General features: G+C 41.4%; 1 protein-coding gene across 1 annotated transcript in view; it reads left to right on the forward strand.

Moving 5' to 3' along the window:
• The first annotated feature begins 1,995 nt into the window (after window positions 1–1,995).
• The window catches only part of prrt4b (proline rich transmembrane protein 4b), a 31,392-nt gene continuing 16,940 nt past the window's right edge, over window positions 1,996–16,447 (forward strand). Inside the window, exons 1-2 of the mRNA XM_084711319.1 lie at window positions 1,996–2,098; window positions 10,019–11,129. Of these exons, the coding sequence (XP_084567445.1) occupies window positions 10,112–11,129 (1,018 nt within the window). The 5' untranslated portion in view covers window positions 1,996–2,098; window positions 10,019–10,111. The remainder of the gene's footprint in view (window positions 2,099–10,018; window positions 11,130–16,447) is intronic.

Raw genomic sequence — 16,447 nt, forward strand, 5'->3', positions numbered from 1 at the left:
AGTTCTTTTTAATACTGACCTGAGAGCAGATTTAACAGAAACTGTTCCACATCAGCAGCAGCCGTCTTGGTTGTTGCACATCTGTTGTTGCAGATTCCCGGGCTACCCAGCCATGGTTGCCAGTTGCAGATATTGCAGAATTATCCAACTGTCACATATTGACCTTGATTGCTGCTGGTTATGGAAATATAAAAGAAGTCCAACAGGGCAAGACACACAACTGGTGAGACAAATGATAGTAAATGTTGAAAGTATTACTGAAATCATCCACAATTTACAGACAGATCTCCTGGTTCAACTTTGACCTGCCACAGTTTGATTGTACCTTGAAATCGAGCAGCTTTAATCTGGCTAATCGTGTGGCTTGCTTACAACCTGTCACTCTGCTGCTCGTGTTTGTTGGCCTGTCAGACTTTGTTGTCGCGATGTTGCCATGACGGCAAGATGAGACTTTCCTCTCAAGAAAAACAACACTATCAGTTGTCGCAGCAAATGCCCAAAACAGACACATGTTAAAATAGTGTGATGTTGTTCAACAGCCACAGAGTCCACAGATGGAGGAGGTCGGGGTGGTCGGATGGCACAGGAGACTGCTGTTCACTTCCTGTTTCTAATCAACAGTCAACATTGATTTCCTCTTTTTTCCCCCCTTTTCAAGCATTGTGTATCGATTTCTCCACAAAATGACAACAGAGCAAAGTGCTATCACACAATAAACAACAAACAACTGTAAACAAAACCCCATCCACCCTCTGAATGGTACATAACACCTTTCAAAATACAAAAATACACAACCATGATAAATACAAACACATATAAACATAAATAAAAATAGACCAAAATCAAGGTGATCATATTTAAAGTAAAAAAAGTAAAATAAAAAACAGGAAAACATTACCACAACAAAAGACAGTAATCTTTGACATGAAGGGAAACATTAGTAAACATTAGTTCCTTTTGACAAAGATTTTTTTGTGCTTAAACTTAACCAAATCTTCGCCATAGCGAATTCAGATCAGAAAACATTTTTTTTGCACCTGTAATGTTGTCCTTCTGACAGGGACATCACTCAGAAAACCATTATATAGTTGCTTTGTTCTGTAGGGCAACAACAAATGAAGTATTTGGTCATTTAATTTTGAAGAGATATCATTATCAGAGGCATATCTTAAGGAATAATAGTCATACTTTATTTCACAGTACACCTATAAGATGTGACACGCCATACTTTGTATCAAATTAGATACAATCTATAAATACTATTTTTATTAGATGCTAAACTGGTACAACTTTAATACAGCTTGTCTAAAAAAAGAACATATTTCTATGTAATTTGATATGAAATGTTTCGTGTTGTTAGGGTAACACTGAGTTTGTTTACTGTCTAATAAAGAACAGACTGTTTTGAGTTTTTGCCTAATTTGATACAAAGTACGGCTTGTTACATCTTGTTATGTACTGTAAAATAAAGCGTGACTGGAATCATGGCCGAAGCAAGGAAAATAAAACCCAACTCGAGAGTTTAACAGAATATGAAGATACGCTGTTTGTTGTGTAGGGGTGGCTGATTTGTTTGCAGAGCAAAAACTTCAACATCAGCACACCAGCTATATTAGGTCTAAATATAGTGCTTGAAAACCGCTGAATTCAAACATTTCTCAGCTTACAGCCTGTGTATGTGTGCACATGGAGGTGTTTAAAGGCTGTGCATGAAACATTCAGAGTGTGTGTTTGGATAAGCGATTGTACCCTGATGCCCAACTCTGTTTCCCAGTGTCCGCAGCACTGGCTGATCTCCGCTAATGAACAATTTGCTCGGTGAGGTGTGACCACAGGCATTGTGATGGAAGCCACACAGTGGACTACTGATGCAGTGAGCGAGAGAGCTATACAGAGAGAGGGAGGGAAGCAGAGAGAGAGAGAGAGAGAGAGAGAGAGAGAGAGAGAGAGAGAGAGAGTGGGAGGGAGGGAGACTGGAACTCAATTCCACACAGACGAACCTACACAGGCTCAGAAAGACGGTCTCACACACACAGGCACACACACATACACCGCTGGCTGTGGATTCTCCATCTTATTCCATACATCTGTACTGGAGGTAAGCAGCTGTTTTCATCTGCCTGTACCCCTCTCTGTCTCTGCATGTGTACGTTAATCAGCTGTTCTGCATCTAGGAACAGGGATGTGTGGATCTGACTCAAGTATATGCATGCTGTAACATGCTGAGACACACAAACACACTGTATTTCCTTTAACACATGTAAGAGGGTTTAGGATTAAGGAGATCAGAGTGGTAAATCTGTAGGGAAACAAGAAATGTGTGTGTTGGTAGGTGTATTTATGAGAGTGTGTGTGATCTGGGTAAACCTGACATAAAGATGTTAACATCTGTAATTGTCATGAATATCTGGCTTATGTTTATTCATTCTATTTTAGTATAAGGATGTACAAAATATATGCATCTCTGCTTGTGTGTTTTGGTGCAAATGTTCTTCAAGCATGGATCGTTTCTGTGTGTGTGTGTGTGTGTGTGTGTGTGTGCCCATTTGCATGTGAGTGCAGCACACTCCTACAAGCGGAACAGCCGAGTCCAAAAGGTGCTCAAATCCCGGGATTAGCAAGACGTCTTTGGCTTCAGCTGTCACCATGGCAAAGGCAGCCGGTGGAACGCCTGTGTTTGAGAGCGCCCTTTCATAGTCGGCAGGTTCACTGCATTCATCAGCTCTACGGCTAACACAAGCATTAGCACCGGCTCAATTAATGTCATTCTCAAGCATGGGGGAATATGTTTTACGAGGGGTTTTAAAGAAGTGGAGTATATGATGTTCGGAGGTGCAAACTAATCTGAGGAAAAAGGGAAAATGACATATGAGCAGATCAACAGGTTTGTCTAAAGCACTGAAAGTCCAGATGAGAAAGTTCCTATGAAACGCCGAGCGGAGTGCTTATTCGATATGTGTTACGTGTTAAACAGTCACCAAGGGAGGGACCAAAACAGCCTCCGAGACGAAAGGGATTAGGTGATAGAAGAGGTACTGAGGCGGGTTCTTGCTGGATTTGGCTCCCAGCATCCCAAGTCTGAGTCACAGCTAACCAAGTTAACTGCAGTTAGCGGTTAGCTAACTCACTTCAGCAACAAGTACACCTATCTTTCCGACAGGAAACAACCTCAATACTGTATTCTGTCTCAGAGGCCGTGTTCACCCCGGTGAGAGGTCATGTTCACTCAGAGACCGCTGAGCCCGGTTCTGTTGCCCACCAGTGGCAGTTAAGAGGCGCGATTAGCTACTTTAACAACAAGTAAGCTGCTAAAGCTATCTATCCATCAAGAACCTCCGTAATTAAATCACAGAGTTGAAGCTGAGCAGCTGGAAGACATCAGAAGAAAAAACAGAGATTATTGTCTCCATAAAATATGATCTAGTTTCATCCAATTCAATGAAAAAACATATAAAATTGTGCTTTTTGTACAGTGAAGCCTGTTCCCCAGACACACTCCGGTCTGCTCCGGTGAACGGATGTATTCTCTTTCTCTTTCTGCAGGGTGCAGGATGAGTCATCAACAATTTTTAAACTTTTTCCAGAAAAGACAAACTCAGAACCCTTAAAAATACTAGGGAAATTACATTTTTGTCATTATTGGACCAGATATTGGTGTATAGGTGACATACAGCATAATACATATGTGATAAAATATTTAAAACATTGATTTTGACTTAATGGGAACTTGAATGGTGCTGATAATGTTCTGAGAGGAGTTCTGCATGCGGAAATTGGATTTGTAAGATGGCCAGAGGAAACCCCACAGATTAGAATAGCAAGGCATTAATCTTGTTTGTAAATAGCATGAGTCAGGATTGTTGTTTGGTTGTAAAGCCTGCGGGGACACACGTAACCTGCTGGAGTCCTGCCTGAGACGCTGCTCATTTGGACTCACCACCAGAGGTTTGGGTATTTTCGGACACGGCAGCAGCTCGTTGCGGTCGATAATGTTCAGGGACTATTGACCGTCGCCGCTTGCACCATTTCTGTCTGTGGATCTGTACCTCACAGCTCACAAGTTAGTGATGGGACGCCAGAGAATCAACTTGAAACAAGGAAATGTACAAACTGTTTCAACAATTGCAGTTAACAGGCGTTTAGAACTTTACAAACCAGACTATTTCTTGGCTAGAAGCAATAACTTTATGGACACTAATCGCCACTGTGCAGAGACTCCAAGAGAGAGCCTGGCTAGCTAAGCAGCTCCTTGTAGCTGTACTGAACAGATATGAGACAGGTAAGGATCTAATCATCTGTCTCTTAGCAATAAAGTAAATGTGTGTATTTACAAAAATGTTGAACTATTCCTTTAAAATTGCACTGAATGATTAATAAAATATGTCTACTTGTGGCAGCATATATAGACACAGCATGCAGGCATACAATGAAACATGATACTCCAGAATACCAATAAACTGACCAATTCATTTTAAATTACAATATTGATATAGCATGTATTATCTAGTCAATTTTTATTGATATAAATATTGTAGTGTTATCCATAGCAATGAAATAAACCAACCATAAAATGAATCCTGGAACGTGGAAGAGCATAAATAAGATCTTAAACACTGAACACTTTCTTTTTTTTTTTTTAAAGTGAGGACATTAATCATCTAAAACCTATACTTTTTCTTGGTTGTACATCCTTCTTTCTCAAGCTGTCATAAAGAATTTGCCACGACCATAATGACAACTACATAGATTGATAGAAGGATAGCTCCTTTAAGCTCTCTAACACCTTATAAAGCCCTTCAAATGTGCTGCTTTATGCAGAATAAATCCCTGCTGGCTTAGAGCGGCCAGTCAGATTGAATCTGTGCTGTATTGACATTCCCATGCAGCGTCAAAGTCAGGAGAGGACAACAGGAAAAAGCCATAAATTGACCCCTTAGATGGGCAATAGAGCCTGTGATGTTAAAGAGATGCAATCGAAAGTACAGGACCCAGCAGCACGTGGGAGGGTGCACATGTAAATACAAAACTGAAATGCATGTGGACCTTCGCATAACCATGGAAATAATACTAGAGTGAAAACTAGCGGTTGTAAATATGCACACCCACACAGCAGACTCAGAGAGAAACAACACAACAGTAGCCATTTGCAGGGAGGTAAATTACTCCATTATCCTGCACTGTGTCATTGATACTCAGGCCTCGCCGTGCTTATAGTAGGTTTGTTAAATAGTAATGACACTGACCACAGTCAATTCATCTCTATTTGTGGCTCCCCCTCAGTGTAGAGTCTCTCTTTCAGTCACTCGCACCTCTAATTCAGTCATCTCTCCTTTTATAGATTTCTTTTCTTATTTCCGTCTCCTTTTAATTTCATTCAGAGACTTCATCTTTCTCTCACTCGTGGCCTCATCAGTCCCTCCAGGAGGCTGTGATGTTACAAAAATTAACACAGATTCAACCGTACTTGATTTTCCCAGTAGACTCACGTTTTTTATTGCCTTCTCCTGGTTTCCTCCGGGGATCACAGTTCTCCTGCTATTTTCCTGATTTCTGACAGGTTGTCATACCTTTTTCCCCCCTTTTTATTATCACAACCTGTTTCTGAAACTGTACAATGTGTGTAAGTCCTATACAACCCTAAAAGTCTATGGATTGCTACTGGAAAACAATACAGTGGCAACAAACCAGAATCCCTGTTTCTTAAGGAAAGATTTAAAGGAAATGGGCAGGCATTGTGTAAAATCTGCCATGTCAATTTTTGCAACATGCATCACATTTTTTTTTTTTTTTTTTTTTTTTTAGAAAAGTTGCCATGAAGTCAGGCAATTTAGGCTGCAGCAATCCCTCACAAAGCCTGCAAAATCCTGAATGTTTATTACAAATACAACTAGTAAGTTGTAAAAAAAAAAAAAAAAAAAAAGCATTAAGCAGGGAATTTGTACTATGGAATGACTGACTTTTTCTCTGAGGCATGCTACAAAAAAGTGAAAAATACCAGACAAAATGGAAGTCCCGTTTGATTCTGAAGTTTGATTCTGAGTTCTTTATATATTTTGTTCGGATGTTTTGTTTTATTTTCTTCAGAAACTTTTTTTGGTAGCAACAGAATGGACTTTAAATTCTAAATGAGTGGGAGACATCTTCCATCTTTAAAAATTCAGCTGGCTTTGCATGAATCAGAGTCATGGATCATAAGATTTCAAAGGACAATCATAGACAAAAGGACCCACAGACACAAATCACTGCAAAATGCATCACAATTTTTTAGAAAAGCTGCCATGAAATCGGGCATTTTAGGCTGCAACAATCCCCCCAAAAAGCCTGCATGGAAATCCTGAAGGGTACTGTCTTATTGCGCTCATCACAAAGGGGCTTGTAATGCTGTAAAACTGCCTGCAGATAAATTTAGAGTGGAGGAATTTCCATGGAGAAATGTGGCGCAGCAGCAGGTTGAAGGCTGATGAGGACTGAGAGGATGGCTGATGGTCCTGTGAGAAGTGAGGCACACAGACTAAATTGGAAGACAGGAGTCTGTTTACAGAGTTAATAAAAGAGGCTCTGGCATCAAACTAAAATGAGCATTAGGGAGACTGACTGCCGCAGAGTTTACTCTCCTTCACTAAGACTGCCACAACTGAATGTCAATATGGTGACTTTGTCTCTTTCTCTCTTCTGCTGCCCTTGTCTTTTGCTCTCTGCCCTTCTTTTCTGCCTCTCCTCTTCTCTCTCCGTCTCTGCTCCACTGAGCGCACTACAGTGGCAGACCCCATCTTTGTCAGGAGCAGCGAGACAAAACGCCAGCAAAATAATAGAGGGGACTTGTAAATTCCCCACAGACACTTTTTTTATAGTTGCTTTCCACTTGCTCTGCTGCCTGTCAAAGCAGACAATGCCTTCACTAACAGGCATGTGTTTGATGTGGCGACAAGAGAGTTAAAAGACCAATCTAGAATTATGATAAAGCACAATTTTCATTTATTATAGTGGCTAGTACATTAGATAATTAGTTTGTTTGCTTGATTGCTAGTTTATTTTGAATGTTTTTAATATTTTACTAAAATTCAGACGAATCAATCCAGCATTTTGTGAGCAGCTTCTTCCATATCATGATGTTTTTCCAAGTGAGTTTGGAGGAATTTGATTTGAACGTTGAACAGTGAGCTTGTCATAACCCGATGTGGATTTTGATATGAGAATCCAAAGACTTTTTTTGTACTTTTTTGTCATATATTGGTGCACGATATAACTGATGATATAATCTAAAAGGGTTAAAAAGTTAGCAGCTGTTGCCTTTTCTTTTGCAGGGATTTAGCCATTTTAATGCAAGTGCTCACCTCTGTGTGTTCGACCCCAGTGCTATTTTGCAGGGGCAACCAGTGGCAAGTTAACCATGCAAACTTGAATATGGCCGAGTTGTGTTTATGGCTTGATTCCACTCAAAGTGGCCACAAAGAAATCGATGATGCAAGAGTGGAGCAACATTACAGCGTATACTGTAGGATCTAAGTAGGACTATAGCGTGGATATTTTTTACTGACTGATCGACTACAAAAAGTCCTTTATCGGGGCTTTCAAATGTTAGTTGTAATTTTATGTTCAATTCAGAGTTGCAGTGAATTCTTACTCTCCTGGAGGTGGAAGACCTAAGACTAAAAAACATCTTTCAGAAGAGGCCTTTGCATGTGTGCCATGACAAGATGAGTCAGCATCAACAAAATACCATCTGCTATTTTACTTGAGTCAAATCAAACAAAGTAAGAATGGAAAGTCTCCTTGACTGAGCGTTTGGAAAAAAAGATGGGATAGTGTAAGCTCAGTGCTGCCCAAAACTGTTGCTGTGGTGTTGGTTCAAAATAGAAGGAGATATGGTGCTTATAAAAATCATTCTAATAGAGCGATTCTACAATTTTAAACTTAAAATATACGGGAAAATATATTTTGAAGTCAAGCTTTTTCTGTGCTACATGAGTTTCCTTTTACCACACAGGTGAGCGAAAGTGATACTGACGTGAAATGTGAGAATGTTAGCCAGAATAAATTATACATATCCCCGACACTGTCTAAATAATTGATCAGTTTTGCATCAAATCAACAAAAAAGCAATCAAGGATGAAGGATAATTTGCCCCAAGCATCGCAACTAATTAAAATAACTTCCTCCACAAAACGTCTTTCCCTTTCTCTTTAATTGCACTATGTAACACACTATTTGTTTATAAATGTCTTAAAGAAGCTGACAAAGTTTGCAGCATGCGCGGGTGTGTGTACCTAGAACATTACATGTGGGCGAACAATTGCACTAACATGCAGAATCAGATCCAAATTCATCTACAATCACATCTCTGCACGTACGAAATGTGACCGTGTGTGGGTTGGTTGGTGCAGGCTTGAGCACACACAGGCGTCTAAAAACAGCCTCACCTCATTGGAAACTGATTTTCATGCTGTTCAGTCAAAATGCTAAAAGTAGGGAGTGTGTGGGAAGCTCTGTGTTTGACCCCCCTCGTAGTCAGTCTTCATATCTCTGCATCTGACTGCGTATCCAGGTTGGTTTCATACCCCCAGGCGAGAAAGGGGGAGATGGCAGGTCTCCTGGGCCCGACGTATTACAGAAACATCCTGACTTGCGGATCTTAACTGTTTGGTAACCATGGTAGTTAGGTTTAGGACCTGATTTAGAAAAAGAAACATGATTAAGCCTACAAACGGTTACTAAAATAAATACCTCATCTAACTGAAGATAGGACATACGTTTTACACAAGCATCATAACTTCCCAAAGTCTGAAATAACCTTTCCAAACTTTAAGATAAGTGATGTTAAGATGTCCTGACTTTCACTTTAGCACTTGTAATAGCAGCTTACTTACCAACTAGCTGGTAATGTTTGCTAACAGTGGCTAACAGTAGTGTTTGCTAGCAGTAGAGTTGGGTTGTGTTCATTCTGTAATACCACACTGGGAGAAATCCTACCCTTGACTCCTCCTATCTTAAGGAAGTTTCTGTAATATGGCCCCTGATCAAAAAGAACGACTTTTATGGTAGTGGCTGATTGATCTTGTGCGTGCACGCAAAAAGGAAATAGCAAGAACTGGAGAGAGCAGAGAGAACTGGCATGGATTAGGGGGAAAAAAAAGTGAGTCGTAAATAAACTTGTCAGAGAGAAGAACAGAGGCTGACAATGAAGAAAAAGTGTGAAATAACACTCATAAAGAGAATGGGATGATGATAGAGAAAACCTTGTGATTGCAGATTTCTGTGAATATTGATGTTTTTTATCTTCACTCCCACACAAACAGATCTCACTCCCTCCGCTTTAAAGAACAAACAAATCTGAGATTGAAAGAGAGCAAGGCCAAAATTGGGAGGGGGAGTTAAGAGGGGAGTTAAGTACTGCTAAAGCATACAGGTTGTTGTTCTCACAGGGTAAATTCTTTTGGTGCTCCAGTCTTTTCACTTAGGCAACAGGCTAGAAGTGACTTTGAACCACTCGGTGCTCCACAAAAGAAAAAGAGGTCCCTCTATTCTTACGTTGGCAACCCCAGACCCTAATTCTTCACAAACCTCCCCCAACCCTCCTCACACACACATTACTTCTTGACCATTCCTCCCTGAATAGTTTACATATGGATGGAGGTTCCTCCTCTAATTGGTCAGTCTGTGTAGCCGCCCAACCACTGCGGCACAGCACGACATAAATACTGACCACCACATCTGACGGGACACCACTAATTGTCGGGTGTCCATAATACTTAAGTTCTTGTTGAGATTTGTGGTGTGTTTTTTTAGACTTCAGCAGTCGCTTGTAATGGGGTGGCATAGTTTCGGCACTTGATTTACTTTTACAGACGAGGAAAAGCAGGTCACACTCTGAGGAAACGGAAACTCGGCCTTCCAAAAATGTTCAATGAAAAGAGAAACGAACAGATGCAAATTCTATTAAGTTTCCGTCAACTTAAATTTAGCTGTCCGGAGAGTGGGTGAAAAGTGTGTCACTCCGTGTGTCTTTCTTGTCTTTTAGGACATTTTTTGCCGGAGAGCCAGCCAAACCCGCCTCAGGGAGCAGGAGAATGAAGAACAACATGTGACCGATTCGTGCGCCCCTGTCGACAGCATGCTTCGCCTCCTCCGGACCTTGGGTTTTTTCTGCTTCTGGTGTTTCTTGCTACTTCACAGGCAGGCTGTGGCTGACGAAGAGGCCCTCTGGGGACCAACACCATCAAGAGACAACCCACCTGAAACTAAACAAACCTCTTCCTGGTGGCCAAAGCTCCCCTCCCTTCCCTCAATACCGTATCCACGCATCCATATCCCCTTTTTTGGGAGCTCGGACAGTAACGCAGAGGACACAATCACTGAAGGGCTGACAGATCCAGTCAGTCACTTGCAAGACCACTCGGGTTCAGGCGAAGGAAGCATCTCTGAAGCCTCTGAACCACCCACTGCTTTGACTCAGGGGTTTCTAACCAGCGTGACAGAGATAGGAGCAGAATCACTTCCCACGGGGACATCAGATTCTCCACACGGCAGCATAGCGCTGAGCCACAATGACACTCTTGTTTCAGACTCCTACTCTCCCACAAGCAGCTCTATCAGAAACACTCTGTTCACCAACAGTCCCACTAGCACAAGCACTCCTGAGCAAAATGCAACACATACCCACCCACCACAGGGCGCCACACGAACAGCCGGACCCAGCATGGGTGCCACTCCACAACACTTCCCTGAGGAACTCACGGATAAAGATTTCACAGAAAAGATCTCTTCGACGATAGCGCCAGAAACTACAGTTCCCACTGCCTTGACATGGGCGGCAGCCCAAACCACAACGACAACCCCAGGATTGGTGGAGACCACACTGACCAGCAGACACTCTCTGGGGTCCCCTGTGTCCACAGAAACCATGTTTGTCAGAGAACCACAAGACTCGACTGTTAGTTTTGAGACCACAATGACAGAAACTCTCCCCACTCCGAGCGAGGCCGACCTAGGCTTCTCTGAGGCCAGGTCGGGACCTGTGGACGAACAGTCAGGGGTAATCACCACTGCCTTGGGGACTGATCGCAAACTAGTGACGGAATCCATAACAAGCACAACTGAGACCCAAAGGGTTATTTTCCCAATAGCAGGAGGTAAGCAAAGTTAAAGAAATCAATAGTGGCTGGATCGACTCAATAGATGTGATCAATCATGTGCAGGCAGGTCTTAAGTGTTCAATAGGTGCCTGTCAGACGACTGCAGACAGTCCGGCTTGATCGATGACATTTCTGACATGGTAAATGGTCAAAGGTCAGATATTAGCATAAATCCAGATCTTGTTGAAACCCTGTCAACAATCAGTAAGTACAACCTTGGAATCATCATTTACACGATCACAGTGATGGATTATGTGTTAAAATGTCTGTTCATCTTTCCCTTGACTATCTTAAAGGTAGAGAAGAGACTTTTGTATATAATATGGTAGCAGTCATTGCTGATTTAAAAAGCACAGTGAATGTAGTAGCTACAGTAGATGGTGGTCTGCATGCCCCCAGGTTGTAGAAGCAGCAAAATTACCAGTGTAGGGACCTCAGCAGTATACTGCTGTTGACAGGGTCAGCAACAAAGCATATTTGCTTTACACTTTTCAGCCCTAGATCAAGATACTTAAAAAACCTAAGAAAACCCCCTAACCCTTAAAAACACCAAACAACACACAGACATGCTACACATATTTCTATACACAAATAAACATTCATATTCATTCAATAGCTAATTCAGAATACTTTTAATTGGGATTTAATGGCATTTGACATGCTGTTGACAGGGTCAGCAAGAAAACATATTTTAAAACTAAAAATATCAGTATCAGTTTAAGTGTACGCTATATTTAGAATAGTTTCACCTCTTTACCTGGCTGTCAGGCAGGTAAAGAGAAGGAGCAGTTTCCTGACAGAAAAGGCTGTCTGATGGCAAAGTTAACTGGTGAAAATATTCTAAATATAGCCTACATTAGGACTGATATTGATTTTTAGGTGGTCTTTTTAAAGGAATAATCTGCAACATTTTCCTAAAAAGAAAAAAAAACAAAACAAGGTTTAGACTGTCCACTGTCCTGCATGTTTTAGATGTTTCCCTGCTCCAACACACCTGATTCAAATGATCAGGCTGTTGTCAGGCTTCTGCAGAGGCTTGATGATGATCATTTGAATCAGGTGTGTTGGAGCAGGGAAACATCTAAAACATGCAGGACAGGGGTCCCTGAGGACCAGGGTTGGGAAACACTGCTCTAAATCATCACATATGACTTATGGAAGTGTCTGCACAGTCCCTGCCTTCTGTCTGCATGCTCTTATTTTCTTATGTTCAGCTTGTTTGCCCCCCAACCAATACAGCCTGTGGGGTTTTAAGGTTTGAAAACTGTCGGTCTCTCTCCTCTGCTGAGAGCTGCAGAAAGAGTTTTCTACACACATACACAAACAGGGACAGCAACTGAGGATCGCTTTGTCTGCATCGTGTGAAGGTGTTAGCCTGTTTATTTGTGCTTTAGAATGGTATCACTGTGAAACAATCTGGATGTAATATTTCATATCTCTCATCAACTGCTTTGTTCTCCCCACATGCGCTTGCTCTCCTAATTTCTCTTGTTTGTTGAGACAAGAAGGAGGGATCAGCTCTGAATGGTGCATTTACAAACAGTGTTGTGGATTCTGTCTTTAATTGGATAAAATGTGTTTTGCTGCCGACTCTGTCCACAGCAGTACATTAGTTTAGCTTCCTACACCAGTACTCCTACTGTGTCTGCAAACCGGAGGTGTGCTCACCACCTTCTACGCTAGATAACACACTGATAAGTACCTCATATAACCCCACTTCAAAAAATCTGATACATCCCTTGAATGGATAGACATCCACTCAATGCACAATTCACAATTGCATTTCATCTACATGACATATTTCAGAAATGTGGGCTGTCCCACAAACAGCAATCAAAACCAACTACAAAAGAATGAAACATCTTAATTGTTTCCAATGTTCGCTTCCCACAGGCTTTGAGCTGTTCAATAAAATGGTTCCATGACACATGGAAGTCTGAATGGAGATTAAAGCATCAAAATCTGTTGTGCAATCTGCTGTGGGGAGTTAAAAAGCCTTCTAAATGATGTGTTGTTGTTTACTGGCTCCATCCATACCCTAAATTAATTTCACAATCACTAACACTGAGTAATGTGTACCATCCAGTTTAAAAATACATCTTATCTAATCCCTGAAACAGTCTATAAAGAGTTTTAAAGCAGCATTTCCTCTCTTACAGTGTTTACAGAGTATTTGAGTGAATGCTGCTTGATTGGGGTTTTGTTCTCCACAGAGCATGAAAAGGGAAAGAGGATGGATGAGAAATAAACCAGCCACTGGTAACCAGTAGGTTTCATGAGATGTCGACTCGATATTGAGGCAACACCTCCGTCTTCTTGCCCCATCCCCCACCACTGGTGGCAGTCTGGGGTCTGTATGCTTAATGAGTCTTCAGATGAGCCTCCTCCTCCAGGTTGAGACGCATTCATCATGTAGGGTCAAGGGTTGGGACAGAAAATGATGAGTCGATTATTTTCAGCCAGGGAGGTTTGTGTTCCTCTGATACAACCATGATTGTTTGGTGTATGATGTATTCACGCAGTGTCTGCAATATTCACGCAGGATGGGTAGGACATAATGATATTCTGCTTGTGCATACAGCGATTAGCTTTTCTATTTTAATGCTGTGATCCCATCAAATGTCCATTAATATCAGCAAGAAATTTAAATGAATTTTAGTCCATAATTACACAACTATTAGGCAAACAATAAGAAATCTACCTTTTTACGATGCATAATGCATTTGATGTTAAAAATCATAAAGCAAAAACAAATTAAACATACAAGCAGGTCGCAAGGATCTGGATGCTTGTAAGAAAAAAACACACACATGCACACATTGCCTGTGAGCACTTGGCCACATGGGGATTCAAACCCTTGACCTTTGGATTCCCAGACAAGATGACTTACAGATTGCAACAGCGGGAAGACGTGGTTTTCCAGACACCTTCTTACAACTCGAGGTCCAGGTTTAAAAGTACACAAGTTACACTTTAAAATATATTTATATTTTTAATGTTAGTCCTTATTTTAAACAAGTTTTATCTCATTGCTTGGCAAAATCTCATGTTAAGGTTGACTTGGTAAGTGTTTTTGAGCTTTTTTTTTTTTGAGAGTGCGCCGAGTTGTCATACAAGACGTGGATGTTGAAGTAAATTTCTATTTTTCTGAGCACTTCAAGGACTTCTTTTTCACGTGTGATACAATCAAAAGCTCAAGCACAGATGGACCTTGAGATGAGTTGTTTTGTCAACTGCTGTTTCCAAGGTCAAAAGACTAAACTCTTCGATACTAAAAATTGCAATGCATTTTGCAGAATGTCCATAACTACCTACATTGACAGTTCCTTAGTGGAAAATTAAGGTTGAGAGTGAAAGTTCTTTTGCAGTGTTGGAATGCATCTATATCCCAGATCTCATATCTCTTGCTCTGCTTGTAATGAGAGTGGGGATGTTGTGTTTTGTCTGCAGCGGCCTGTGTTGTGTCTGCACTTGTTTTCGACTGTGCATCGTGCAGCGGCATACAGAATAAGATGGAGAGGGGGGGAGCTTGGCCTGGGCGGGGAGGGGCTGCTGTGGCCGAGTATCAGTATTCCAAGCGCACACTCAGCGAAACCACCACCTCTCCTGTGGGACCGTCCGCCCGCCAGTCGCTGTTCACGGATGCTGAACATGCTGCTTGCCATTTAGTCTCCCCCCCTTCCTCCTTTCGCAATCTCTTTTTTTTTTTTTGCCTCTGTCCAAACACAAATCCCTGTCAGTTTTTTGTCATGACATGTCATGCTACGGCTGCTTTGAAGGTTGAAAATGTCTTGATGGGGATGAGAGACGCTTCTGGTCACCCATGGACAAAATGCAATAGAATGTGGTGCTTTTATGCACCCCAGTATTCTGTATCACGCTGGAGTCTTGCAGCGTTTAAACGATTACACCTTGCCAAAGGACACAGGAGGAGACTAATATGAAAATGAAAGCACGCCACCCCTGCATTATCATACATTATCCCAGTGTGAATATTCTGGAACTTATTTTAAAGCTGCACCGTCTCCCTACTGGAGGTGTGGAAGGGCTTCACCACACACACGGTTGGAATTTCATTGATCCGGAGAGCATTTGCCGTGTGGCATTGCCCTTGAGGAGGCTGTCAGGTATAAAAAACCAGCAATGCTCTACATCTGTGTCAGATCCCCTACTAAGGGACACTCCAACATCCGACAGTGAGGGCAATTATGAGAAGCGAGAGAGGAAAAAAGAGATTCTAAAGCAGCTCAGCCTCTGCTGTACGTTTTCTTCTCTAAAAGCCTCTCTTCTTCATTTTGCTCCTTCTGTCCCCTCCTCCCACCTTTTCCATTACTGTATGCTGTACTGAACTGGCAAGCGGCGATACCAGACCCTTAACACACTCCATTAATACCTGAAAGGATGTATTGTCTCCGCGATCCAAGCTAAGCTAAAGCATAGCCATTGACAGATTGATTGATTATGGAAATGGATTTACAAGCAGAGCCTGTGACATGAATATCTGATGCCCTGGTATAGAATTTACATGGAAAAGGGGCTTAAATGCAAATACAGAACATTGTACTGAATTTAATATTATATTTAAGGGATAGTTTGGATTATTAGCAGTGGGGTTGTGTGAGGTACTGATACATAGTCAGTGTATTAGCAACAGTAGATATCAGTTGACATGCCCCCACTGTTGTTTTGGTATTTTAGCCACTTAAAAAAGTTCCACCTAAAAAAAATCAACATTGTTTTAGGTGTATGCTATATTTAGAATATCTTTAATGCTTTATTTTGCCATCAGACAGCATTTTCTGTCAGGAAATCGCTGTTTTGTAAGCCAAATGGTTCTCTCTCCAAGCCAACCAAACTCCATAGGCAAAATCAGTCATTTCACCATGCAGGACCCAGGAATTTCTGGTCAACCAATGCCTTGATCTCTTAGTTTGTTTGAGTTATTGTGTGACTTCTGTGAATCTGAAGTAGCCTTTTAAAACACCAATGTCACACAATAACACAAACTAAAGAACAAATCAAGGCAGCAGCACACCAACAGCTCCTGTGTTCTGCGAGGTAAAATCACTGATTTCACCTATGGAGTTTGGTTGCTTTGGAGAGAGCAATATTTGGCTTGTATGAGGGCAGTTTCCCATTAGAAAAGGCCAACTGACGGCAAAGTAAAGCTGTAAAAATATTCTAAATATAGTGTACACTTTAGCAGCAATACACTAATTAGCTTCCATACTGGTGCACCGCATTACCCCACATTAAACAATTTGAACTCTCTCTTTAATCTTCTCATTGTGATGTATTTGACCAGACAGAGTCAA

Source organism: Lutjanus erythropterus, chromosome 22 (genome assembly GCF_056507025.1).
Source record: "Lutjanus erythropterus isolate fLutEry1 chromosome 22, fLutEry1.hap2, whole genome shotgun sequence".
Classification (NCBI taxonomy): Eukaryota; Metazoa; Chordata; class Actinopteri; order Lutjaniformes; family Lutjanidae; genus Lutjanus; species Lutjanus erythropterus.